The sequence below is a fragment of the Schistocerca gregaria genome, chromosome 3, assembly GCF_023897955.1.
Source record: "Schistocerca gregaria isolate iqSchGreg1 chromosome 3, iqSchGreg1.2, whole genome shotgun sequence".
NCBI lineage: Eukaryota > Metazoa > Arthropoda > Insecta > Orthoptera > Acrididae > Schistocerca > Schistocerca gregaria.
Window position 1 is genome coordinate 865,314,006 of NC_064922.1, and position 22,611 is coordinate 865,336,616.

Here is a 22,611-nt window from a genome sequence, read left to right on the forward strand (position 1 = left end):
ACATCTTCAAGATATGGGCGCTACGTTGTTGCAACTTGGAACAGTTTTTCGCATTTGGAAAATGTAATTTCAGAAAAATACTGCAGCACATTAAAAGCGAATACTAAGAAAATCAGGCCGGTGTGGCCGAGCGCTTCTAGGCGCTTCGGCCTGGAACCGCGTGACCGCTACGGTCGCAGGTTCGAATCCTGCCTCGGGCATGCATGTGTGTGACGTCCTTAGGTTAGTTAGGTTTAACTAGTTCTAAGTTCTATGGGACTGATGACCTCAGATGTTAAGTCCCATAGTGCTCAGAGCCGTTTGAACCATTTTGTACTAAGAAAAAAATAATCAGCACTTTTACAAAACAAGTTCGAAGCGAAACTCTGAAAAGTGTTTCCAGGCACAAAGTTTTTCCTTACCGAAGGAAAAAAAAGGACGTGTAAATGTGCATCCAGAAAAAAAGTATTCTTTGAGATGTCGGACTTTCTTTCTAGTGATACCCATACTTCGGTTGGCACTATCTAGCTCATTTTTACACACCTTTCAGTATTTCTTTCAATATCACGAGATTTTGTGAACACACCTGGTGAAACGTGGCAACATGCTGTGCACGAGTGACTACGCTTCAGATAAGCAATAGTTTTAAGAAGTTCATTCGATAGCTAAGAATATGTGGTGACTTCAGAAAGCAACCCGGTTGTTGTACGGATATTGAAGCTAATGTTGTAGCCTTTTTTAATTAAGCAAGCGCCGATTAGAATGCAGCGGGATAGCAGACGGACGGCCAGAGTGGGGATAGCATGCGAAGGGTTACGATAATAACCGAGTCGGGCGCGGTAGGCTGGCACGGTGACTTGCAAGAGGGTGAAGGCGACAGCCACAGGAAAGCCAGGGGTAACTTAGAAACACGTAGCATTATCCATAGGCGGCCACCCTCTGGGGCTGGAGACGGTGGACTGGTTCAAAAATGGTTCAAATGCCTCTGACCACTATGAGACTTAACTTCTCAGGTCATCAGTCCCCTAGAACTTAGAACTAGTTAAACCTAACTAACCTAAGGACATCACACACATCCATGGCCGAGGCAGGATTCGAACCTGCGACCGTAGCGGTTGCGCGGTTCAAGACTGCAGCGCCTAGAACCGCTCGGTCACTCCGGTCGGCGGTGGACTGGTCCGACCGGAAGCAGACGAAGAGTAAAAAAATCGTTTGAAAAAACTGTAAATTAGAGCAGAGGACCAGAGTAAAATTTGCTGAAGAGTGTAAATCAAAAGTGTATATGCGCAGAAAGCAAAAGGGAAAGTGCAAGGTAAAATGTGTCTCTTTTAAGGAAAAATATGGTGGTTGATGTCACATGCGGTTTAGTGAGGGAGAAGGAGCGCACAGCTCGCCATTGTTGAGGACTAGCGGTTAGACTGGGGAGCAGTACGGATTGCAGGCAGTTGCGCTCCGGCAAGGTTACCAGCTAAGATTTGCTTTGTGGCTAAATCTGAATAAGGCCGTGACAAAGTAACGTTCGCGTAGGCGGTGAAGTTATTTTGACCGTGAATGAATGTTTATCTTACTATGTGACGATTGCTGAAGCGCCTAGAATCGCTCGGCCACACCGGCCGGCGAGGGGATGTTACAAGGTGGTACATCGGCCTCGGGAATGTTAGACTAGGAGAACTTCTGATTTGGCCACAAGCGAGGGGCGCATGGTCCTGTAAAGCGTGGATGCAGTCAATGAGTGTGGAACACACCAGCGCCTTTAAATGCGCCCGTTGCAAGTAATCCATGGGTTCCGGGTCAGGTAGCTGGGAACACGATTCTACCGGACCTCAACGAACACGTCATCGCTCGTTAAACGCTTGTGACAGAGTCTCTCCCGCAAGGCGTACAGAAGGGGGCGGTGACGCGAAGATGTGGCACACACTCAAACGACACCATCGCTGTCAGACGGCTAACAACAGTTAAAGCCTACCGGTAAGAAATGAGCAAAGAACGTCTACAGGCAGAAAACCCAACCGACCAACTACGACTGTACTTGACATTCGTGAAATGATGTAACAAGTGTTTGTTTCTGGACATTCGTTAAGCTCACATGGTATTACGTGTCTCCGTGTGTGACGTGGTTACATCTACATCTACATGACTACTCTGCAATTCACATTTAAGTGCTTGGCAGAGGGTTCATCGAACCACAATCATACTATCTCTCTACTATTCCACTCCCGAACAGCGAGCGGGAAAAACGAACACCTAAACCTTTCTGTTCGAGCTCTGATTTCTCTTATTTTATTTTGATGATCATTCCTACCTATGTAGGTTGGGCTCAACAAAATATTTTCGCATTCGGAAGAGAAAGTTGGTGACTGAAATTTCGTAAAAAGGTCTCGCCGCGACGAAAAACGTCTATGCTGTAATGACTTCCATCCCAACTCGTGTATCATATCTGCCACACTCTCTCCCCTATAACGAGGTAATACAAAACGAGCTGCCCTTTTTTGCACCCTTTCTATGTCCTCCGTCAATCCCACCTGGTAAGGATCCCACACCGTGCAGCAATATTCTAACAGAGGACGAACGAGTGTAGTGTAAGCTGTCTCTTTAGTGGACTTGTTGCATCTTCTAAGTGTCCTGCCAATGAAACGCAACCTTTGGCTCGCCTTCCCGACAATATTATCTATGTGGTCCTTCCAACTGAAGTTGTTCGTAATTTTTACACCCAGGTACTTAGTTGAATTGACAGCCTTGAGAATTGTACTATTTATCGAGTAATCGAATTCCAAGGGATTTCTTTTGGAACTCATGTGGATCATCTCACACTTTTCGTTATTTAGCGTCAACTGCCACCTGACACACCATACAGCAATCTTTTCTAAATCGCTTTGCAGCTGATACTGGTCTTCGGATGACCTTACTAGACGGTAAATTACAGCATCACCTGCGAACAGTCTAAGAGGACTGCTCAGATTGTCACCCAGGTCATTTATATAGATCAGGAACAGTAGAGGTCCCAGGACGCTTCCCTGGGGAACACCTGATATCACTTCAGTTTTACTCGATGATTTGCCGTTTATTACTAAGAACTGCGACCTTCCTGACAGGAAATCACGAATCCAGTCGCACAACTGAGACGATACCCCATAGCTCCGCAGCTTGATTAGAAGTCGCTTGTGAGGAACGGTGTCAAAAGCTTTCCGGAAATCTAGAAATACGGAATCAACTTGAGATCCCCTGTCGATAGCGGCCATTACTTCGTGCGAATAAAGAGCTAGCTGCGTTGCACAAGAGCGATGTTTTCTGAAGCCATGCTGATTACGTGTCAATAGATCGTTCCCTTCGAGGTGATTCATAATGTTTGAATACAGTATATGCTCCAAAACCCTACTGCAAACCGACGTCAATGATATAGGTCTGTAGTTAAATGGATTACTCCTACTACCCTTCTTGAACACTGGTGCGACCTGCGCAATTTTCCAATCTGTAGGTACAGATCTATCGGTGAGCGAGCGGTTGTATATGAGTGCTAAGTAGGGAGCTATAGTATCAGCGTAATCTGAAAGGAACCTAATCGGTATACAATCTGGACCTGAAGACTTGCCCGTATCAAGCGATTTGAGTTGCTTCGCAACCCCTAAGGTATCTACTTCTAAGAAACTCATGCTAGCAGATGTTCGTGTTTCAAATTCTGGAATATTCCATTCGTCTTCCCTGGTGAAGGAATTTCGGAAAACTGCGTTCAATAACTCCGCTTTAGCGGCACAGTCGTCGATAGCAGTACCATCGGCACTGCGCAGCGAAGGTATTGACTGCGTCTTGCCGCTTGTGTACTTTACATACGACCAGAATTTCTTCGGATTTTCTACCAAATTTCGAGACAATGTTTCGTTGTGGAACCTATTAAAGGCATCTCGCATCGAAGTACGTGCCAAATTTCGCGCGTCTGTAAATTTTAGCCCATCTTCGGGATTTCGCGTTCTTCTGAACTTCGCATGCTTTTTCCGTTGCCTCTGAAACAGCGTTCGGACCTTTTTTGTGTACCACGGGGGATCCGTTCCATCTCTTACCAATTTATGAGGTATGAATCTCTCAATTGCTGTTGCTACTATATCTTTGAATTTGAGCCACATCTCGTCTACATTCGCATAGTCAGTTCGGAAGGAATGGAAATTGTCTTTTAGGAAGGCTTCTAGTAATGATAACCGAAAACGAACAGTTCACAGATTTCGGAATGCTTTCACTGGCTGTAGACGGTTCTGATGATGTTTGCGCTCTAGGGCTCGAAATGGCGTTAGGGAGGGGTCCTACGTGAGTTGAAACTTTGGGGCTTGCGTAGCACTGTCAATCAAATGTTACATATATAAGATTTTCTGTCGATTATAAAAACGTAACATGACTATACTAGGCAATCAACTAAAGAAATATAGAATTGTATGCAGAAATAGGGCAATGGTTATTAACAAAACTGACGGAGTCCAACGGAAGAAGGACATAGAGCAAGAAAAATGGCATGGTAAAATAACTGCCACGAAAAGGTGGAGCTAGTAAACGATCAGGAAATTTAAGCACATGCATAGCAATATACATCTTAAAAATACGTCTTTGCAGCAACCTATCATAAACATTATTATTATTATTTTCAGCAGCCCAAGACAGTAGTCTTCAGATTATGATTAACTGAATATCTTACATTAAACACATCTGCGACAAGGATTATAAAAATGAACCACGCTCGTGGCTTAAGAGGAATTACCTAAATTAGAGCGACCTATTACTAGACGACTTGCCAAAACGTTTTATGTGAGTCACTTTTGCATTACGTTTTGCCATTAGTGTAGTGACTCTCGAGAAAAACGCACAGACGAGCAATACAACTGAGTGTACCTTGCAGTTAGCTTTCCACAAGCTACAACAATTCTGACTGAGACACAGTGAATGAGAAAGTTTGAGGTCCACTGCTACACGATGTCTGGTGTCTATCATTTCATTTTTGTGTCGTGCAAAGAATTGTTTATCCATGTTTACTTTCCAATAATTGCTTACATCTCTCATTGTGTCATTTTTTTCTTTCGTAGTTGCTTTCCAGCCCCGATTAATGCATGACCATCGATAAACATTGACTATACTGATGGACGGTGATGGTGCCAAAGTTACTAACGACCAACCTTGAGGATTGCCTTCATCTAGCATTTTCCTCTCAAAGCGTCCACATGACACATCCTTTCGTGCAGTATTATCTGTAGCTGGTTATCTTTGCCATTCACCTCTTGTCAGCCGCTCCAATTTCCTGAATGCTATGTACGCCATCTTGCTTACTGCATCCACTTATCTTCACTCTCGAATCCCTTACGTCTCATCAAATTCTTCTCCATCCACATCCCTAATAACAGCTCAATGTGTCCTATACTTTCCGCCAATATGTCCTTCAACCTTCCTATCAGATCAAACTCATCCTTCTGTAATTTTTCTCACTTCATGCTTCCTTTCTCCTTTTCTACACTATCCTTTTCTTCTCTTTCCACAAGCATCGGCCTCCATCAATGTCACCCATAACTCAAATTCCATATCTCCTGCCACTCACTGTTCCAGACTAAATTCCCAAATACTACAATAATGCAGTACCATCCTTCTCCTTGCGCCACCAAACAATCGTTGTGATTTCTCCATAACGAAAGTGACTCACTTTCTTTACTTCATTATGTTAGGTGTTTGTAATCGGAAATCATTAGGAGACACCTTAAGCGCAGTACACACAGTGTTATTAAAGAACATGAAAAGGACAGCTTGTTAGCAGCAAGAGACTGCTCATTCGCGCGCAAGAAGGTTTTAAGTGGTTTCGTGCAATGGCAGGTGGCTGGCTGGTGCTGGGGATGGTGGAACATAGCTGAAGGCTTGAGAAAGAAATCTGACTAAGTTGCGGTGGGGAAGGCCTAATAATAGAGTGCCAAAAAGCCGATACTTATTAGTGGTTTTAAACAAAAGCCTGTAACTGTTAACTATACGGATCGCAGGAAAACCGATTTCTATTTACTTGCTCTGCCTTATGTGAACATTAATACATCACTGATTAGGAAAACGACTGATAGTAAGAGGAAATGATAGCCCCCAGACGAACAGAAACACGTGGTCTCTCATGTTTTCTGTGAATTATTGGTTAATGGTCCCCAAATGCTAGGAATTTTGACTATTTAGTTAGTTAGTTTCATGTTCCATGGATCATCTGCAAGATAGTTCGTAATGATGTGGAATGAGTCATTAACATACACATCACAACTTAATTTTTAAATATTGTTACATGCTGAACATTTATTTTATTTTTTTACTGTCTGCAGATACAAGTTAGTATTTTCTACCCACCACTTTTTACACATTACACTAATAGAAACTCTTCTACAGAACAGAAGGAGTTGTCAAAGAAAAATTTTTTACTTTTTAAAAAATTTTACTTTGCTATCTGTCAGAAATGTTACATCCGCGGATAAGTTATGAAAATTTTAGTTGCAGCGTTGAGCACTTATTTTTGTGCTAGAGTGAACCTTAATGTGGAGTAATGAACCTCATGTTTCCTTGTGGATTTTTAATTACGCATACCATTGTTCCATTTGAACCTCAGTGGAGTGTCTGCAACAAACTTCATGAGGGAATAAATGTACCATGATGCAATAGTCAGAATGCCCAACTCCTTAAAAAGATGTCTAGAAGATGATCCTGGATGTGCACTACATATTACTCTTATGGCACGTTTTGTACAATGAAGTTTTTCTTTGAGATGAATTACCCAAGAACATTAGTCCTTGTGGCCCTGAATGAAAATGTACAAAATACGTCAGCTTACTAATTTGTCTTTCCTCAAGATCTGCAGTGAAAATGCAATTGTGGTCGAATTAAGTTGTTTTAGGAGTTCCAAAATATGCTTTTTCCAGTTTAAATTCTCATCAGTATGAACACATAAGGATTTTGAAGTTTCCACCCTAATTATTATTTCCACAGCCTGTTACATTTGTCACTCGTATAGTACCTCAGATGCACAGAACCTAATATGTTACGCTTTTTTAATCGATGGTGAGGCCATTGTCAGAAAATTAGTCAATGATCCTTTTAAGAACATTGTTTACCATTTTTTTACCTGCACTACATTGGTTGAATTATTAAGCACAGCTGTCTGCATTATTTTGGTTAGATACGACATTATCCACTGATTGGCTATAACGCCAATACTATAAAACCTTATTTATAATACCTAAGAGAATATTGTGATTTACGAAGTCAGATGCCTTCTATAGGTCACATAAAATAATATCTGGCGCTATTTTCTTATTTAATGCTTGTCAAACGTGGCGAATGAAGTTGTAAATGGCATTCTCAGTGGAACAACCCTTCTGAGGATATTATTGTTGTTCGAGTGAGAAGCGGTTCTATAATACTCGCCTTCTCAAAAATTTTGGATAAAGATGTCATCAATGAAATAGGTCGGTAATTATTAATATCTCAATCACCTTTTTTATGGAGGGATTCACAGTGACATATTTCAATTTCTCTGGAAAAATGCCTTGCACTAGTGATGCATTACAGACATCAGATAAGACAGGGCTTGTTATATGAGCACAAATTTTTAAAATTCTATTGGAAAGACCACGAGAACCAGAAAAGCTTTTATTTTTGAGAGAATATATAATCTTTTTTAATTTCAGAAGAACTTGGTGATACATTCATTTGGTTGAATTATATGGAAGTTGCTTTTTCAACATACTGCTGTAATTTTGGTCTTGAACTATTTGTTCTCGTACTTTATACTATATGTAAGAAATGATTATTCAATACATTTTTTTCCAGTTACTTGTCATTTATAGCCTTTCTGTTCAGTTCAATAGTGATGTTGTCTTGTTCTGTGGCTGGTGTCCTGTCTCTCGTTTCACTACGTTCCATATAGCCTTACGTATGTTGTTGGGATTACCGATTTATGAAATAATGTGAATAACCCTTGCTTTTTTGTACCCTTTCTTAGTAATTTTGAGTCGTTTTTGTAGTGTTCGACTACTGCAGGATCTCCTCTTGTTCCTAGCAGCAGATATATTTCCTTTCAAAAGATACTTTAATCCCTCTAGTGACCCATGGTTTTTTTACATGGCTCTCTGATGTCCTTTCTGATCAGCTTTTGTTGAAAGCTATTTTTAAACAATGATATGAATTTATCATGGAATAGATTATATTTTATATTATCATTTAGCTCATTATGAATTTCATCCCAGCTCATTTCTTGTAAAGTATCCTTAAAAACGTTTGTCCTGGTGTCATTAATTATTCTGATTTCTACTGAGAAAATCGCCACTGTAAGGCACTATGTTATTTATGCTAACTAACTGTGCATCATGATCAGAGATAGTATTTGTCACTGGGTAAACAGTTACTGAGCTTATGAATTAAGATCCTACTGCTTTTATCCATCCGTGTTGCAAATTAATTATAGCGATCAAATTGTAATATCCAAATAAGGTTTGCAGATAATTTTTCGTTTCGGAATCTTTTAGAAAATCTACTGTACCACACTCAGTGAAAATGTGCATGTCTTAAGTGGGGTAGACTGTTAGAGCAGTGCAGATAGTTCGCACAAGTACACGTCACTACCAGGCATGTAAAGGAAAATAACTGCAGTTCTCGGTGATGGAAAGGCCACCATGGTGCGTCAGTGTTGTACGAATTTATTGCTCTTAGCAGGGCGTGTGCGGTACAGAAGGCGTGGGAAGAACTCCAGGTTGAGCGATCACAGTGCGAGACAGCGTTACGAGTATCTGACTGAGTTTGAATGGGGACGCATTGTGTGTCTCCATTTGACTGGATGGTTGGCTCGCGCAATATCCAGATTGTTTGGGGCGTTAGAATGTCATAGTGGTCCGACGTCGGTCTACATGGGAAAATGAAGACAGGCAACGTTTTAGTGACAACGTCTGAGCGCCACAGTGGAGGACCGTCCTTCTATGCACCAACCACATCGCAGCCCCTACATATCTGCGCCTTCCATCCGAAAACAAGTGATAGACTTCGTGCAACATTTTTTGTCAATTCGCAGTCGGACGACTAAGTGTCGTCTCACGTGTGGCTATCACAAACAACACACGGTTTGGTACCGTGATCTGGACGCATGGACATCAATCCAGACGAGAAAAAGTAAGGGTCGCAAGATGAATCTTGAGGTTCACTACATGTAATTAGTTTCCATCTTCGTGATGACTAATAGCTTAATAAAAGACTCTCTCCTATAGGCACACTTTGTGATACTATTTGCGCTATTTTAAGTCACATCTATTACACCATAATAGTCTAATTTACTTAAATAGACGTCGTGAATTACACAGTCAAACTACTTGAACAGGTCACAGAATATACCAGTAGCCTGTAATTTATTGAATAATGAATGAACGGTTCAAACCCGCGCCCCACCATTCTAATTTATTTTTTCCGTGATTTCCCTAAATCGCTTCAGTTAAATGGCGGGATGGTTCCTGTGAAAGGGCACAGCCGACTTCCTTCCCCATCCTTCCCTAATCCAATGGAACCGATGACCTCGCTGTTTAGTCCCCACCTCCGAGTCAACTAATCAACTAGCCATAATGAATAATAAACTTTTCCATAATGAACATTTATTATTAAAGGTCAGATGGCCAGGAAGCCGCTTGTGCTCGCATATTACGTTCTCTACGAACAGTTGTTACTCAGTCACTTAGACACAATTAAACCATGGCAGTCTAACTTCGCACGCCAGCGCTATTTACGGCACTAATAACGCAAAGTGCACAGGTTCCATATCACTAATTATTCTGGATTAATTATTCGTGTCAGAGCTTGCTGTACACACAGTAAACACGTCCTATTTGTTTGTCATGAAGTTTCCCGCTCGCCGAGAGCAAACGGATTTAATAGTGACCGGTGAGCAGCAAGAAACTGATTGTGAACAGAACCAGTTTCCTGTGTTATCAAAGTAACCCGTCACTGTACGAATATATTACTTAAGAAATACTTCGTAACAGAATCTTTAAATGAGTCTGTTTCAGTAGTCCTTAGGTAGTGTATTGTACAGTTACATTACTTTGCAGAAAATGTTAAATGCTGTTTTGCATTTTGCTTCGATTCTCTCTTGATAAATATAATTTCAGTCTAGACATTGTTCTGCGTTCAAGGACAAGGTGTTTAAAGTTTTAAATAAACACCTTGTGGTGCAACCACAACGGAGGGGTATCTGTTGAGAGGCCAGACAAACGTATGGTTCCTGAAGAGGGGCAGCAGCCTTTTCAGTAGTTGCAGGGGCAACAGTCTGGATGATTAACAGATCTGACTAACCAAAACGGCCTTGCTGTGCTGGTACTGCGAACGGCTGAAAGCAAGGGGAAACTACGGCCGCAATTTTCTTCCTGAGGGCATGCAGCTTTACTGTATGATTAAATGATGATGGCGTCCTCTTGGGTAAAATATTCAAGAAGTAAAATAATCCCCCATTCGGATCTCCGGGAGGGGGCTACTCAAGAGGACGACGTTATCAGAAGAAAGAAAACTGGCGTTCTACGGATCGGAGAGTGGAATGTAAGATCCCTTAATCGGGCAGGTAGGGTAGAAAATTTAAAAAGGGAAATGAATAGGTTAAAGTTAGATATAGTGGGAATTAGTGAAGTTCGGTGGCAGGAGGAACAAGACTTTTGGTCAGGTGAATACAGGGTTATAAATACAAAATCAAATAGGGGTAATGCAGGATTAGGTTTAATAATGAATAAAGCAATGGGAATGAGGGTAAGCTACCACAAACAGCACAGTGAACGCATTATTGTAGCCAAGATAGACACGAAGCCCACTACTACTAAAGTAGCACAAGTCTATATGCCTACTAGCTCTGCAGATGACGAAGAAATTAAAGAAATGTATGATGAGATAAAAGAAATTATTTAGATAGTGAAGGGAGACGGCAATTTAATAGTCATGGGTGACTGGAATTCGATACTAAGAAAAGGTAGAGAAGGAAACGTAGTGGGTGAATATGGATTGGGGTTAAGAAATGAAAGAGGAAGCCACCTGATGGAATTTTGCACAGAGCACGACTTAATCATAGCTAACACTTGGTCCAAGAATCATAAAAGAAGGTTGTATACATGGAAGAAGCCTGGAGATACTGACAGGTTTCAGATAGATTATATAATGGTAAGACAGAGATTTAGGAACCAGGTTTTAAACTGTAAGACATTTCCAGGGGCAGATGTGCACTCTGACCACAATCTATTGGTTATGAACTGTAGATTAAAATTGAAGAAAGTACAGAAAGGTGGGAATCTAAGGAGATGTGACCTGGATAAACTGACTAAACCAGAGGTTGTACAGAGTTTCAGGGAGAGCATAAGGGAACAATCGACAAGAAGGGGGGAAAGAAATACAGTAGAAGAAGAATGTGTAGCTTTGAGTGATGAAGTAGTGAAGGCAGCAGAGAATCAAGTAGGTAAAAAGACGAGGGCTAGTAGAAATCCTTGGGTGACAAAAGAAATATTGAGTTTAATTGACGAAAGAGGAAATATAAAAATGCAGTAAAAGGTGGTAAAAAGGAGTACAAACGTCTCAAAAATGAGATCTACGGGAAGTGCAAAATGGCTAAGCAGGCATGGCTAGAGGACAAATGTAAGGATTTAGAGGCTTATCTAACTAGGGGTAAGATAGATACTGCCTACAGCAAAATTAAAGAGACCTTTGGAGAAAAGAGAACCACTTGTATGAATATCAAGAGCTCAGATGGAAACCCAGTTCTAAGCAATGAAGGGAAAGCAGAAAGGTGGAAGAAGTATATAGAGGGTCTATACAAGGACGATGTACTTGAGGGCAATGTTATACAAATGGAAGAGGATGTAGATGAAGATGAAATGGGAGATATCATACTGCGTGAAGAGTTTGATAGAGCACTGAAAGACCTAAGGCCCCGGGAGTAGACAACATTCCATTAGAACTACTGACAGCCTTAGGAGAGCCAGTCCTGACAAAACTATACCATCTGGTGAGCAAGATGTATGAGACAGGAGCAATACCCTCAGACTTCAAGAAGAATATAATAATTCCAATTCCAAAGAAAGCAGGCGTTGACAGATGTGAAAATTACCGAACTCTCAGTTTAATAAGTCACGGACGATCTGTTTGGATTCCGTAGATATATGGGAACACGTGAGGCAATACTGACCCTACGACTTATTTTAAAAGCTAGATTAAGAAAAGGCAAACCTACGTTTCTAGCATTTGTAGGCTTAGAGAAAGCTTTTGACAATGTTGACTGGAATACTCTCTTTCAAATTCTGAATGTGGCAGGCGTAAAATACAGGGAGCGAAAGGCCATTTACAATTTATACAGAAACCAGATGGCAGTTATAAGAGTCGAGGGACATGAAAGGGAAGCAGTGGTTGGGAAGGGAGTAAGACAGATTTTTAGCCTCTCCCCGATGTTGTTCAATCTGCATGTTGAGCAAGCAGTAAAAGAAACAAAAGAAAAATTCAGAGAAGGTATTAAAATCCGTGGAGAAGAAATAAAAACTTTAAGGCTCGCCGACGACATCGTAATTCTGTCAGAGACAGCAAAGGACTTGGAAGAGCAGTTGAACGGAATGGACAGTGTCTTGAAAGGAGGATACAAGATGAACATCAACAACAGCAAAACGAGGATAATGGAATGTTGTCGAATTAAGTCGGCTGATGCTGAGGGAATTAGATTGGGAAATGAGACACTTAAAGTAGTAAAGGAGTTTTGCTGTTCGGGGAGCAAAAAACTGATGATGGTCGAAGTAAGGAGGATTTAAAATGTAGACTGGCAATGGCAAGGAAAGCGTTTCTGAAGAAGAGAAATTTGTTAATTTCAAGTATAGATTTAAATGCCAGGAAATCGTTTCTGAAAGTGTTTGTATGGATGTAGCCATGTATGGAAGTGAAACATGGACGATGAATAGTTTGGACAAGTAGAGAAGCTTTCGAAATGTGGCGCTACAGAGGAATGTTGATTAGATTGGTAGATCACGTAACTAATGAGGAGGTATTGAATGGAACTGGGGAGAAGAGGAGCTTGTGGCCAAACTTGACTAGAAGAAGGGATCGGTTGGTAGGACATGTTCTGAGGCATCAGGTGATCACCACTTTAGTACTGGAGGGCAGGGTGGAGGGTAAAAATCGTAGAGGGAGACCAAGAGATGAATACACTAAGCAGGTTCAGAAGGACGTAGGCTGCAGTACGTACTGGGAGATGAAGAAGCTTGCACAGGGTAGAGTAGCATGGAGGGCTGCATCAAACCAGTCTCAGGACTGCAGACCACAACAACAACAACATAAAGTTTTATGTTGATGTTTATGACTGATTGATAATTAATGTACTTACAGGGTGTACTTGACATTCCCAACTCTTTACTGCTAAGGTAAACTATTTGAATCGTTAAGATAGCACAAAGAACGAAAATACAACTTTGTTATGTAAGCCTACTTACGCCATGGGAAGTATTATACGTGCGATTATTTGGTATTCCTTCGTTGTTCAGTAATGTTAAGACAGTATGTTTTCTTTTTCAGCTAACTCTTTGTATTAATGAAATAAGGATTCCGCATAGGTGAAATGGTTGAAGAAATTTATACTGTTACTTTCTGACTTATCAATTACTAAGCTGTTACTGTGTAAGTAAATTCATTAATGAAATTATCCAGTTACGCAACTCACTTAAGGTAAAGACTATACTAAAATAAATGAATCTCCCTGTGCAAGTTTAAATTCTGTTACAAAACCTCACTGGCACGCCCAGCAAATAATCCTCATCGCCCTTACATCAATGTAAGGCAACTGATGATAGCAGCATGTTGCCGAAACACATCTTGTTAATAAATATTAGTAAAAAGTGACCAAAGTAGTGAAAATTATTTCGTAAATATATAATGGAATCGCTAACCTCAAGGAATTACATGGAATTTATGTCTAGAATATTTTGTTGCCCATAAGTGCTTAACTATAAGCTTTGCCTCATTTGAGGTTTGTGTTATGCCTACTCTTTATATCCTATGTAGTAGGTATGATCGCATTCAGTCGTTATCTACACATCTTATTCCTCGTGGTACTTTTTTAGTAGATGACGTAGAATGCTGTAAACTGTGACTAACTGGAGGGTGCCACTTTGTCTCGCTGCCGTGCGCTGTTGTAAAGGTGTACATATTCCGCTTTTAACCTGCCTGTTAGCCAGGCAGGCAAGCTGCCGCCTGTTATCATCGGAACGGGCACACTACTTTAGCCACATTGAAGCCTAGCTGTGCCCAACCCAAACAGGCTATAAAGAAGTCCTGTTTGACTGCCCGTCTGCCTGCTGTGTTACGCTACGTAGCAGTTTATTCTGCTCGCTTTCATTGCGGTGTTATGAATAGGATTCAGAAATGGATGGCAATACCCGAGTACCTCAAGACGAAGCTCAATGAAGTATATATTCCATTTAGGTCACTGTAGGCCAGAAAATGGTGGATTATATTTGTTCTTTTTTCTTTCTTCGCCGGCCACTGTGGCCGAGCGGTTTTAAGCGCTTCAGTCTGGAAACGCGCGACCGCTACGGTCGCAGGTTCGAATCCTGCCTCAGGCATGGATGTGTGTTACGTCATTAGGTTACTTAGGTTTAAGTAGTTCTACGTTCTAGGGGACTGATGCCCTCAGATGTTAAGTCTCATAGTTCCCAGAGCCATATGAATTATTTTTTTCGGCGTATTTCTGGCTCCTTTACTTATTTTGTTACGAAACGTTTTCTCTGCAACTTCACTCCCTTTCAACGTACTGGCTATTCTCATTTCCAGCCATCATCAGGTCACCTCTAACATATGTATTCTGAAGTTATGAGAGCCATCTGCGAAAGTCGATATACATTACCCCTAAGAACCTGAAGATGTCTATTATATGGCTAGCAAGTCCAGTTTCTGTAACCTTAGTCTGTTCCAGCCAAATACGGCCACAGTTATACTAATTTTAATTATTTTTCCAGGATGTGTTTAACAGGTTCGCTGAATTCATTGTAAGTAGCCAGAATAGTTCATTCTATAGTTTCCAAATGTATCCTACTGAACACTAAGCTCGGTGTCCATATTATGTTAATCTAAAAAGTACATGGCTGAAAGAAGAAGCTTTTGTTTCATACTAAACTGTCTTTGCACTAAGCTGCATACCAAGGGAATGTGGTTTTTAATATCTGCTGGGCCATAGTTTGTTCCCATTTCAGTCAATGTTTGCTCTAAATTGACAAAGCCTATCTGCTGATAAATGGCCTCAAGTCCTAAACACACATATCCAGAAACTTGGCAGCTGCTTTGTACTCTCTTAAAATATTTGTGGAGTGAGGGAACTGCTGGTCAAATTTGCAAACATGTCGTAACGTACTCGATGTTCCCGAATGAGTGTTTAGTAACTTTTTGCACAACTTTCATTGCGTGACACCAAATGATTTATATGAATCTGCTACATAGACGCACAGGGACTTTTCTCCTGATGGACGTGGGATCTGTTTCGTGACTGGTGTACATTACTCAATTCTTAATTTAAGGAGTTTTGCTATTTGGGGAGCAAAATAACTGATGATAGTCGAAGTAGAGAGGATATAAAATGTAGACTGGCAACGGCAAGGAAAGCGTTACTGAAGAAGAAAATGCCTCTGAGCACTATGCGACTTAACTTCTGAGGTCATCACTCCCCTAGAACTTAGAACTAATTAAACCCAACTAACCTAAGGTCATCACACACATCCATGCCCGAGGCAGGATTCGAACCTGCGATCGTAGCGATCGCGCGGTTCCAGACTGTAGCGCCTAGAACCGCTCGGCCACTCCGGCCGGCTCTGAATAAGAGAAATTTGTTAACATCGAGTATAGATTTAAGTGACAGGAAGTCGTTTCGAAAGTATTTGTATGGAGTGTAACCATGTATGGAATTGAAACATGGACGATAAATAATTTGGACAAGAATAGAATAGAAGCTTTCGAAATGTGGTGCTACAGAAAAATGCTGAAGATTACATGGGTAGATCACATAACTAATAAGGAGGTGTTGAACAGAATTGGGGAGAAGAGGAGTTTGTGGCACAACTTGACAAGAAGGAGGGATCGGTTGTTAGGACACGTTCTGAGGCATAAAGGGATCACCAGTTTAGTGTTGGAGGGCAGCGTGGAGGATAAAAATTGTAGAGAGGCACCAATAGATGAAGGTTCAGAAGGATGTAGGTTGCAGTAGGTACTGGGAGATGAAGAAGCTTGCACAGGATAAACATAGTGAGCTGCATCAAACCAATCTCAGGACTGAAGACCACAACAACAACAACAACAAGAATTTAGCCTCAATCTCCTTTAAGTTTTATTTGTTCATTTTGGTGCTCCCGCTGTTACGATAAACTTGCAGTAAATCTCCCTCCATATACCTACCTGCCCAGTTTTGTTGGATTGACAGCGCATCCTGTGGTCAGGCGCATCAGGCTGACAGCGTCCCGTGAAGTTTGCCAGTTTAGCGGAAACACAAGTTGGCCTGCTTTAGCCACTGTGCTTCTGTACACGTGTAGTCCAGCGTTTCTGTTACAGCAGGTTGCGCTGCTATAATGGTTGGGGCAGAGGTAAGGGCAGGCAGGCTGGAAGGAGAATTTCTACACCTCTGCAGTGTTCTTCCCTGTGTGATCACTGTTGGTGGCTAGACGTGAGGTTGTCCAGAGACCGTAGAGTTGGCTGCCCGCCAGTGAGCTGCGCCTCCCCGTGTTGCAGGGCGCGGGCCGCGGCCGCTGCGAGTACCTGGTGCGCCTGGACGCGCTGTCGTGGCCGCCGCCGTACCCGCCGGGCGAAGAGGAGGAGGGGGAGGGGGAGGGAGGGGCGGAGGGGGAGGCGCAGGCGACGCCGCCGTGCCGGCCGGAGGCGGGCGCCGCGACGCCCGCGGGCTTCGTGCGGCTGCGGCTGCAGGGCTCCGCGCGGCGCCGCTGGGCCGACCTCGCCAGCGCCGACGGCTTCCTGAGGAGGTGCGTACCGGCTGAAACGCCGCCCATCTTCTCTCCCGCCCCGTACTCCTCACCTGTAAGCAAGCAGACGTTGTGTCATTCAGTACACACAATGCAGATTCTCTATTGGGATCACCAATCTCATATACAGGGTGGTCCATTGATAGTGACCAGGCCAAAAATCTCACGAAATAAGCATCAAACGAAAAAACTACAAAGAATGAAACTCGTCTAGCTTGAAGGGGAAACCAGATGGCGCTATGGTTGGCCCGCTAGAGGGCGCTGCCACAGGTCAAACGGACATAAACTGCGTTTTTTAAAAATAGGATCCCCCATTTCTTATTACATATTCGTGTAGTACGTAAAGAAATATGAGTGTTTTAGTTGGACCACTTTTTCTCGATTTGTGGTATATGGCGCTGTTAATAGTCACAAACGTATAAGTACGCCGCCAGTTCGGACGGTATTTGCTTCGTGATACATTACCTGTGTTAAAATGGACCGTTTACCAATTGTGATCAAAATGCTCAACGGTCGTGTGCTATATCTGCTGCTCGGTATCCTGAACGGCATCATCCAAGTGTCCGGACCGTTTTCCGGATATTTACGTTATTTAAGGAAATAGGAAGCGTTCGGCCACCTGTGAAACGTCAACCACGACCTGCAACAAATGATGATGCCCAAGTAGGTCCTTTAGCTGCTGTCGCGACCAATCCGCACATCAGTAGCAGACAAATTGCTCGAGAATCGGCAATCTCAAAAACGTCGGTGTTGAGAATGCTACATCACCATCGATTGCACCCGTACCATATTTCTATGTACCAGGAATTGCATGGCGACGACTTTGAACGTCGTGTACAGTTCTGCCACTGGGCACAAGAGAAATTGCGGGATGTTGACAGATTTTTTGCAAGCGTTCTATTTAGTGACGAAACGTCATTCACCTAAAGCTGTAACGTAAACCGGCACAATATCCACTGTTGGGCAACGGAAAATCCACTATCGCTGCGACAAGTGGAACATCAGTGACCTTGGCGGGTTAATGTATGGTGCGGCATTATGGGAGGAAGGATAATTGGCCCACATTTTATCGATGGCAATCTAAATGGTGCAATGTATGCTGATTTCCTACCTAAAGTTCTAGCGATGTTACTACAATATGTTTCACTACGTGAGAGAATGGCGATGTACTTACAACATGACGGATCTCTGACACATAGCTCGTGACTGGCGGATTGGTCGTCGAAGCACTATACCATGGCCCGCACGCTCACCGGATCTGACGTCCGCAGATTTCTTTCTGTTGGGAAAACTGAAGGATATTTGCTATCGTGATCCACCGACAACGCCTGACAACATGTGTCAGCGCATGGTCAATGCATGTGCGAACATTAGGGAAGGCGAACTGCTCGCTGTTGAGAGAAATGTCTTTACACGTATTGCCAAATGCATCGAGATTGACGGACATCATTTTGAGAATTTATTGCATTAATGTGGTATTTACGGGTAATCGCGCTGTAACAGCACGTGTTCATAGACATGATAAGTTCACAAAGGTACATGTATCACATTGGAAAAACGTACCTAAGTTCTGTATTTTAACTTAAAAAACCTACCTGTTACCAACTGTGAGCCATATGCTTGTGACTATTACAGCGCCATCTGTCACAAAGCGAAAAAAGTGGTCCAACTAAAACATTCATATTTCCTTACGTACTACACGAATAAGTAATAAAAAATGTGGGTTCCTATTTTAAAAGACGCAGTTGATATCCGTTTGACTTATGGCATCTAGACAAGTTTCGTTCTTTCTAGTTTGTTCGTTTGACCCTTATTTCGTGAGGTATTTGGCCCGGTAACGATCAATGGACCACTCTGTATAAAGATACTCTCCAAACTTACCGTATGTGCAGAGATTACGTCTGGCACCATCTACATCTACATCTACATGGACATTCTGCAAATCACATTTAAGTGCATGGTAGACGGTTCATCGAATCACCTTCACAATTCTCTATTATTCCAATCTCGTATAGCGCGCGGAAAGAACGAACACCTATATCTTTCCGTAAGAGCTCTGAATTCCCTTGTTTTATCGTCGTGATCGTTTCTCCCTATGTAGGTCGGTGTCATCAAAATATTTTCGCATTCGGAGGAGAAAGTTGATGATTGGAATTTCGTGAGAAGATCCTGTCGCATTGAAAAACGTCTCGCTTTTAATTATATCCAGCCCAAATCCTGTATCATTTCTGTGACACTCTCTCCCATATATCACGATAATACAAAACGTACTGCCCTTCTTTGAACTTTTTCGATGTACCCTGTCGGTCCTATCTGGTAAGGATCCCACACCGCGCAGCAGTATTCTAAAAGAGGACAGACAAGCGTAGTGTAGGCAGGATTTTTAGTAGATCTGCCACGTTTTCTAAGTGTCCTGCCTATAAAACGCAGTCTTTGGTTAGCCTTCGCCACAACATTTTCTATGTGTTCCTTCCAATTTAAGTTGTTCGTTGTTGTAATACCTAGGTATTTAGCTGAATTTGCGGCTTTTAGATTAGACTGATTTATCGTGTAGTCGAAGTTTAACGGATTCCTTTTAGCTCTCGTGTGGATGACATCACACTTTTCGTTATTTAGGGTCAACTGCTAATTTTCATGCCATTTAGATATCTTTTCTAAATGGTTTTGCAATTTGTTTTGATCTTCTGATGACTTTATTAGTCGATAAACGACAGTGGCATCTGCACTAAACCTAACACTGCTGCCCAGATTGTCTCCCAAATCGTTTATATAGATAAGGAACAGAATAGGGCCTATAACACTACCTTGGGGAACGCCAGAAATCATGTATGTTTTATCCGAGGACTTTCCGTCAGTTATTACGAACTGTGACCTCTCTGACAGGAAATCACAAATCCAGTCACATAACTGAGACGATATTTCATAAGCATGCAATTTCACTGCAAGCCGCTTCTGTGGTACACTGTAAAAACCCTTCCGGAAATCCAGGAGTACGGAATCGATCTGAAATCCCTTACCAACAGCACTCAACACTTCATGTGAATAAAGAGCTAGTTGTGTTTCACAAGAACGATGTTTTCTAAACCCATGTTGACTGTGTGTCAATAGACCGTTATCTTCAAGGTAATTCATAATGTTCGAACACAATACATGTTCTAAAATTGTGCTGCATATCGACGTTAACGATATGGGTCCTTTCTTGAACATTGGGTCCTTTCTTGAACATTGGTGTGACCTATGCAACTTTCCAGTCTTTAGGTACGGATCTTTCGTCGAGCGAACGGTTGTATATGATTGTCAAGTATGGAGCTAATGCATCAGCATACTCTGAAAGGAACCTAATTGGTATACCGTCTGGACCAGATGACTTGCTTTTATTAAGTGATTTAAGTTGCTTCACTACTCCGAGGAGAGATACTTCTACGTTACTCATGTTAGCAGCTGTTCTCAATTCGAATTCCGGAATATTTACTATGTCTTCTTTTGTGAAGGCATTTCGAAGGGCTGTGTTTAGTAACTCTGGTTTGGTAGCACTGTATTCATAGTATCTCCATTGCTATCGCACAGAGAAAGCATTGATTGTTTCTTGCCACTAACATACTTCACATACTACCGGATCTCTTTGGATTTTCTGTCTGGTTTCGAGACACAGTTTCGTTGTGGAAACTGTTATAGGCATCTCGCATTAAAGTCCGCCCTAAATTTCAAGCTTCTGTAAAAGATCGCCAATCTTGGCGATGATCTAACGTCAACTAACCTGACCTGACTTGTAGTTTTCATCCTGACTATTCGTGAACTTCGCTAAGACCCTGCCGAGCAACACTCAAGAATTGGCAGAAAGAACGTTTCGTGAGACTCCTCTATCGTGGGCTCTGTTGTAGGGCAACGAGGTTTTGTAGGCCTCAGCGTACTGTAACATTTACTGTCGAGAAAGCTACGATTAACGCAACTTCTGAGCGACTGCTCGGAGTCAAAGTTCAGTTATAACAGAAGCTATGATATACAATTGTATTGTATTGTATTGTATGTTAACAAAGGACCTGGAAACGTCGTAGAGGCTCCGTCCCCACTGCAGCCGCAGTGGTCCCACAACGACTACCGCAGTCCACTTCAACCCACCGCCGCCCCACAACGAACTCAGCGTTATTGTGCAGTTCGGCCTCCGGTAGACCCACCCCTCTCCCTCCCCCCCCCCCCCCCCCCCAGAAACACCAGACGTGTGTAACCCCTAGGTTTGCGTCGTAGAATAATGGTGGTGTACGCGTACGTGGAGAACTTGTTTGTGCAGCAATCGCCGACATAGTGTAACTGAGGTGGAATAAGGGGAACCAGCCCGCATTCGCCGAGGCAGATGGAAAACCGCCTATAAACCATCCACAGACTGGCCGGCTCACCAGACCTCGACACAAATCCGCCGGGAGAATCGTGCCGGGGACCAGGCGCTCCTTCCCGCCTGGAAAATGATATGCAATACTTTATACAACTCACTTTTGGAGGAGATCCAATATTGGGCACAATATTTGAATCAAAATTTTAATGAGTTTGGCAAACGTTTCCAATAAATTCCGAGTCCAATCGCGAAGCACCGTTCCACTTGCAGCCACGTGACCGGCGATGCAGAGTAAGAAGGGAAAAGCGTCGACTTCTGTAGCCCAGTCCTGTGCTACGGCTTTATCCGCACGCCGTCTCACCGCTAACGCCTGCTAGGCAAGCAACCAAAATTACACTGGTGTAGCGCGTGGAGCCTCTGTTTCCCGTGGTATAAACTGCGGTTCATTTCCTTAGGGTTCTAAAATGCGTTACAGCCTATGATATGCTTTCCCTACAACTTGTTTCACTTTACCAATAATAAAATACCAACACCCGTTATTTTGGTTTTCTTTGTTAGGCAACACGGTTCGACATTACATTGTGTCATCTTCAGGCCTATACCGTGATGATTACAAAAGACGAATGAGTACATAATAAAACCCAGAGTGTATTGTCAAAATAAAGCAACTGCTACATATTAATTTACATAAGTAAAAGAAAACAGTCTTAATTAAAATCTACATGATACAACGTAATATGTACTATCAGAAATTACCTAGTTATTGATGCATCCTGCGAAAATGTCAGTGACCTAATGGAAGTAATAATAAAACAGAAGTGTCAAAGTAACGCAACCATCATTCCTGTATAGCCATTGTCTGCAAATATGTATGGCGATGAGTGGTAAGACTCTACCGGTTTTTGTCAAAATGTAAAAGAGGCGAGCAAAGTGACCGACACATCATATGTGAAGTAAGAGAACAGGATGGTGTATCATGTACAGTAAAGGGGTCCAGTATAAGTAATGGTAATTCGTGTAATGAGTATACAAAATGGAACGGCAAATTAAAAGAGGAATTACAGCTATTGAAATACCATAGCTGAACTCAATGGTTATTAGACAATACTTCATAAGGAGGAACAAAGAGAACACTGTAGGAGGATGACTGTACAATGCCCGATCCACACTCAAGACATAGGAGTTACATTTCATTTCACATTACGTCACTCCGTGCGGTATTGTATGGGTGTTAGTATTTCGAGGCATTTATGGCCAATGACGGAACAGGTCCTGTACTGCTGTTACTACTGTCAACTACAC

At 42.2% G+C, this 22,611-nt stretch overlaps 1 protein-coding gene across 1 annotated transcript in view; it reads left to right on the forward strand.

The window, feature by feature from the left end:
• LOC126355634 (uncharacterized) overlaps positions 1–22,611 on the forward strand; it is a 459,686-nt gene that overhangs the window by 159,130 nt on the left and 277,945 nt on the right. The window contains exon 4 of the mRNA XM_050006000.1: positions 16,732–16,979. Within this exon, the coding sequence (XP_049861957.1) occupies positions 16,732–16,979 (248 nt within the window). The remainder of the gene's footprint in view (positions 1–16,731; positions 16,980–22,611) is intronic.